General features: G+C 44.0%; 1 protein-coding gene and 1 long non-coding RNA gene across 7 annotated transcripts in view; one reads left to right on the top strand and one right to left on the bottom strand.

Moving 5' to 3' along the window:
- Nucleotides 1–2,083: 2,083 nt before the first annotated feature.
- TBC1D1 (TBC1 domain family member 1) overlaps nt 2,084–6,000 on the top strand; it is a 215,232-nt gene continuing 211,315 nt past the window's right edge. For all 4 annotated transcript variants that reach the window (XM_042984763.1, XM_007098858.3, XM_007098857.3 and 1 more), the window contains exon 1: nt 2,084–2,515. In XM_042984763.1, the coding sequence (XP_042840697.1) occupies nt 2,099–2,515 (417 nt within the window). In that variant the 5' untranslated portion in view covers nt 2,084–2,098. The remainder of the gene's footprint in view (nt 2,516–6,000) is intronic.
- Nucleotides 3,827–6,000, bottom strand: part of LOC122238080 — a 62,145-nt gene continuing 59,971 nt past the window's right edge. For all 3 annotated transcript variants that reach the window (XR_006217050.1, XR_006217049.1, XR_006217051.1), the window contains exon 3: nt 3,827–5,429. This is a non-coding gene — a long non-coding RNA (uncharacterized LOC122238080). The remainder of the gene's footprint in view (nt 5,430–6,000) is intronic.

The raw sequence follows: 6,000 nt of genomic DNA, 5'->3' as shown, positions 1-6,000 counted from the left end.
TGTGTAGCATTCAAGGGGATGGGTGGAGAATCAGGAGCAAACTCTCCCACACCCACCTGTGATGAGCACCTCGAGCTCTCCAGGTCTCAGTGACCCAGGCCGTAACGGCGGCAATACTAGTAGTCTGTAACTGAGACTAAGGTTGGAGATGAAAGTTGTTGTAAAGACAGAATGAGATCACCCCTGCAATGTGCCTGGGTTGCAAAAGTAAGCTGTTAGCAGCAGCAGGAATATTAGAATGTGGTTGTGGACACCAAGCCATTAGGTAAGACTGTCCAAAGAAAGCGGGTGGAATGAGGAGAGGGGATGGAGTCAAATGGGGAAAAAGCCATCAAGGAACCTGAAAGGAAGCAACCAGAGAAGTAAGATGAGAAACAGAAGGGTTTCAAGCAGGAAGGAGTGGTCCCCAATGAGAAATTTATCAGAAAGGACAAGACACTTAAGGACTATTTTGGCCCCTTTGGATTTCACAGCCAAAGGACACGGGTGACCTTAATGGGAGTAATTTCAATGCACAGGCAGTACATCTGGTCAAAATCCAGATTATAGATGGGCAGTAGGAAGTGGAGACAGTAGGTGTAGACTTTACTGTGAAGAAAGTTGTGTAGGGAAGGAGGAGTTGGGGCTGGAGGTTTGAGGTCAAGGGAAAATGTTTTTTGTGGGTTTTTTGTTGTTGTTGTTGGTTTTTTTTAGATGGAGGAGACTTCATTCACTTGTTTATAATGTTACTGAGCCTCTATTCTGAGTCAGACACTGCCAGGCACTGGGGACAGCAATGGTGAATCAGATAGGTGCAGTGTGTAGGTGCTCAGGGAGAACATGAGAGAAGAAGATCCAGCGAGCGGATGAGGAAGGATGACAATTGAGATCCTGTAGACAAATCAGCTCTGTACAGAAGGATTTTGTTACCAGTGGAACAGGAAGGCGTTAGCATACATCGAATGCATTGAAAATCACCTGTAGGGGGGTGGGGGGGAAGCAGGTGAGAGACTTTGGGTCTCCTGGAAACAGCATCTTCTTTTTTTTAAATTTTTTTTATGTTTTACTTTATTTTTGAGAGGTGGGGGAGGGGCAGAGAGAGAGGGAGACACAGAATCCGAAGCAGGTTCCAGGCTCTGAGCTATCAGCACAGAGCCCGACGAGGGGCTTGAATCCACAAACGCTGAGATCATGACCTGAGTCGAAGTCAGAGGCTTAATCGACTGAGCCACCCAGGCGCCCCTGGAAACAGCATCTTCTATTGATGAGGAGAGTGTGCACATGATGGCTTATAATACATGAATTAAATGAAACAAAAGATTTATGGCGATATTTGGAGCATAACTGGCACCAATTACATGTTAATGGAATTTGAATTCTTGTTCAGAACCTCTGGACTATGTCAGGGAAAGCCCTTTAAAACTTACGCGGTATCATAATTGAAAAGGTCAGTTGTTGAAAACTGGTCTGGTTCAGTAGACTATGATAATGGTTAGCTGATATTTTTTCTCTCCAGATTACTTTTTTTGGGGGTAGAATCACCACTACTGAATTTGATTATCTTTAAAAAATTCCTTTTAGGGACCCCTGGCTGGCTCAGTCCATAGAGCATGTGACTCTTGATCTCGGGGGCTTGAGTTCGAGCCCCACATTGGGCATAGAGATTACTTTAAAAAAATTCCTTGAAATATATGTTGCTAGAACAGGGTTTAAAAGTATCTGAGCAGGACTGTATTGCTTTCTGTCCTGCTTGCTTCTGCTGGCTCTATGAGGTTTTCGTTTCACAGAAGTTTCCCGGTGGGCTCTTTGTAACCCGTATTGAGTGTGACAGTTATGGCCTTCTCAGATTCTATATGAAGCACAATTTCAGGGCACCTCTTTCTAGGCAAAGCAGATTGTTCGTACTAATATCCGTTTCTGCCTGCGTTTGGGTTTCGGGCTTTTAAGTTCTTCTGAAATAATAACTCTCTGAAAGTAGCTATTGCTGTGATTTCATTAAATTCTAATGCCTCTATTTTTCTCCCGCAGGATTCTGCCTCAGAAGCACATAAAGTAGATTGCTCGTTCTAAAGTAGAAAACAGTGGCAACGTTTTGCTGAGCTTCCAGACCTTTCCCAAAATGGAACCAATAACATTCACGGCGAGGAGACATCTGTTTCCTAACGAGGCCTCAGTGGACTTCGGCCTGCAGCTGGTCGGCTCCTTGCCTGTGCACGCTCTGACCACCATGCCGATGCTGCCGTGGGTCGTGGCCGAGGTGCGCAGGCTCAGCGGGCAGTCCTCCAAAAAGGAGCCTGGTACCAAGCAGGTCCGGCTTTGTGTTTCACCCTCCGGATTGAGATGTGAACCCGAGCCGGGCAGAAGTCAACAGTGGGATCCACTGATCTGTTCCAGCATCTTCGAGTGTAAGCCCCAGCATGTTCACAAACTGATCCACAACAGCCACGATCCAAGTTACTTTGCTTGTCTGATTAAGGACAATGCAGGCAGCCAGCAGAGTATCTGCTACGTGTTCAAGGCCGACGATCAAACAAAAGTAAGTGGAAGTGGGGGTGAAAACGATGAAGGGGTCGCTAGATGGGTTTTCATCGTTTGGGGATCAGGACACTTACTTTACATAGACTGGGATAAACACGATAACGCGGTGGTTATACATAGATTATTTCATCGGGTTTTTCGTTTGTGGGGATCATTTCTTTTGCGGTTTTAAAGAACATTTGATAACAGATATTAGGAATTATACATTTACGAGTTCAAAAATTCAACAGAGAACTCGGTCTCAACTTATAAATAAGAGCTGAAATGTTGGGCTTCAGATCATTTAAGGTATGTGCTCTAAAGCAGTGCTTCTCAAACAGAAATGTGCACATGAATCGCCTGGGACCTTGTTAAAATGCAAAGTTAGGTCCAGGAGGTCTGGGATGGACTGACCGTAAGACTGCATTTCTAACAAGCTGCCAGGTGATGCTGATGCTGCTTCTTTGCAGATTGCAGTTTGAGTAGCAAATTCTAGATCAGTGAGCTCCACATCGTTGACCCTGTTAATAAAAATATATTTATTTAGAAGCTGTAGGGGCACCTGGGTAACTCATCGGTTAGGTGTCTGACTCTTGATTTCGGCTCAGGTCATGATCTCATGGTTCGTGAGTTTGAGCCCTGCATCAGGCTCCGCACCGACAGCACAGAGCCTGCTGAGGATTCTCTCTCTACCCCCTCTCTCTGCCCCTCCCCCAAGCGCTCTCTCTCGCTCGCTCTCTCTTGCTCTCTCAGAAATAAATAAGTTAATTAAAAAAAAAAAAAAGAAACTGTGTAAGGATATATTAGCCAATTTCCCAAGGTATCACTAATGGCAAATGGTATCCTAACGTTCCCAAGGTGTCCTAACGTTCACTTAGGCAAAGACCATTGACAAGAATAGTGGATATGAATCCAAGTTTTGCTACTTTCAGGTTTTGTGTGTGTGTGTTGCCAACTTTATGGCAGCTGGTCAACTGGTTATTGTTATATCTCGCAACGTGGCTGAGAAAAATGTCCTATGAGAAATGGTAACAATATCGTCAGGTCTGTAACCTTCCTGCGTATTGGAGCTTGTGCTGTCGTTAGGTCTTGTGGCCCTGTGCAGGACTCACTTAAAGTCACTTGTCCTTTTCGTGAGGGTCAGTTTAGGTAAAATTGAAAATCTAATCCCTACGGCCGCTTTCTCAGTTGGGCCCATATGAGCTGCACTTGGGTATAGCCTATGGAAAGCAAACAGGTGAGGACCCCAGTGCTGACTAACCCCGTGAGCTGGGGAGTGTCCATGGCAGGCCTTGCATCCCTGTGTGGCTGTCTGCCACCCACACCGAATGAGGAGGCCGGCCGGTGTCAGTCATGTGCTAAATGTCAGGAAATAGAAATAGAAATGCTAATGTTTTTCTCCCTGCACCCTACTGGGTTTTGTTTTGTTTTGTTTTGTTCTGTTTTGTGTGTGGTTTCTTTTGTTTGTCTTGCATTTGGGTGGGGGGGGGGTTTCTGCACACCCTCCAGAGTGTAGAAACTTCCTTTAGAAATTAATATTCTTGGTGACTAAGTAGATTTGTAGAGATTCACTTTTGTTTGTTCACACCTTGGTTCTTTCACTCATTCATTCGGTGAGTGCTGCTCCAGGGACCATGCAAGAGGGTATTAGTCTAGTTTGGAAGGAAGGCAGAAGGAGCGATTGGTAAATACCATGTGGCCGGTGCACGGGTCATGGTGGGTGACAGAACGGAACCTAACATGCCGGCACGTAATGAAGGTCTTTGTCAATAAAGGCTAATTTGTAGCTTAAATCCGCTATTTTACCCACAGAATTGGATATCTCCTTGTTAATAAATCATTTCATGTTATTGTCCACGCACTTCAGGTAGACAGGACAGCATTCCAGTACAGAGGTTCAGAGGGGACCAAATTCCAGTCCCATCTGCCACTTATAAATTCGGTGACCATAGGCAACACCAAGCCTGTTTTCTCATCTGTAAAATGGGGATAATTATTGTGTCTATCTCATCGAATTGCTGGGGGGACCAAATGAGCTAGAAGAGGACCTTAGCCCTCACGGCCGTAAAAAATTTTCATTGAAGAAAGTTTTACCAGAAGCAGTTTATATGCTCATTTCACTTCAAGTCTTAGGTAACGGGAAAAAGGAGACCGAGATGAGTGTCTTCAGTTCCCAAGATCCTGGTCATCCATGAGCAACATTTTTATAAACTAGATACTTTAAAAATGGGATAAATAAACTTAATGCTTCCTATTATTTGGGCAGACTCCAGAATGTAAATTGAAGGACTGAACAGCCTGTACCCCAAGCCAGTTCTATATAAGGGCTGAATTTCCTTGGGGAGAGTTTTCTCATGGAGGAGTTGTTCAGCACTTCACACTTTTGACTCTTTCCCAATTTTTTTACAGCCATCTGAGAACAGGCTTCTGGCCAGTCATTCAGGTACCTGACGGGAAGAAGAGATTTAGAACTAAATTCCGTAATTGGAGCTTCCAGTCTTGCTGAAAGTAGACAACTGGCCTGACTCCGTGTTCTGAAAAGCCATGGTAGAAATATGAATTAGTTCTTGAGTTATTTTTGGCTTGCATTCCCATTTTTCCAAACACAGATTGCCAGTACTCAGAGTAATAGACTGCTGTCACCCTGTTCCTTTTGTGAAAGGGTAATTTGTACCAGAGGTACCTCAATCAGCGATCCGCTTTTGTGGGAAACTGAATGGCAAGCGAGATTAGCCCTGATTCTCCATCTGGCCTGATAGCTTTTATGTTCTTGGGACACCTCTGGCACTGAATCTCATAGTAGAGGATTATCTGCTGTAGGATCACGTTAACCTATGTCATCGTTTCTCGTGATTTTTGGTAACATTTGCTCGGTGAAATAATTCTTGAGATCAAGGCCTCTTCTAAACAGACGAGATCACTTTCGGTTGTGCCTGCCAGGGGAGAGATATGTGCATTTACTGCCAGGGTCATAAGCACAAAGCTACTATTTGAGAGAAAACCCTTTGAGAGCATATAAATTAGCTTGCTGAAGTGTGTCTAGGGAGAAGAGGCATATAAAGGAAACATTTTTAGAACACAAGATGAATATATATGAATACATATTAGAATGAATATAAGAATATAATCAACGTGTTCCACAGAGAAATGCTTCTGCGATCAAAATGCGTTAGGGTAGCATGTCCAACTTTTTGATAGGAGGACCCCTTTTCAGTCTTAAAAAATTATTGAAGATCCCAAAGAGGATGAATGTGGTTTCTATTAGTAACTACTGTGTTAGAAATTAAAACTGAGAAATTATAAAGGAACTAATTTCGTAAAAAGTAATAAGCCCCTTGTGTGTTAGCATAAATAATAATTTTGTGGGGTACCTGGGTGGCTCAGTCGGTTAAGCATCTGGCTCTTGGTTTTGGTTTAGGTCATGATCTTGTGGCTTTGTGGGTTCAGGCCCACACCGGGCTCAGTGCTAATAGTACAGAGCCTGCTTGGGATTCTCTTTCTCTT

The sequence above is a fragment of the Panthera tigris genome, chromosome B1, assembly GCF_018350195.1.
Source record: "Panthera tigris isolate Pti1 chromosome B1, P.tigris_Pti1_mat1.1, whole genome shotgun sequence".
NCBI lineage: Eukaryota > Metazoa > Chordata > Mammalia > Carnivora > Felidae > Panthera > Panthera tigris.
Note: the sequence above shows the minus strand (reverse complement) of the source record. Positions and strands in the feature narration are given on the sequence as shown.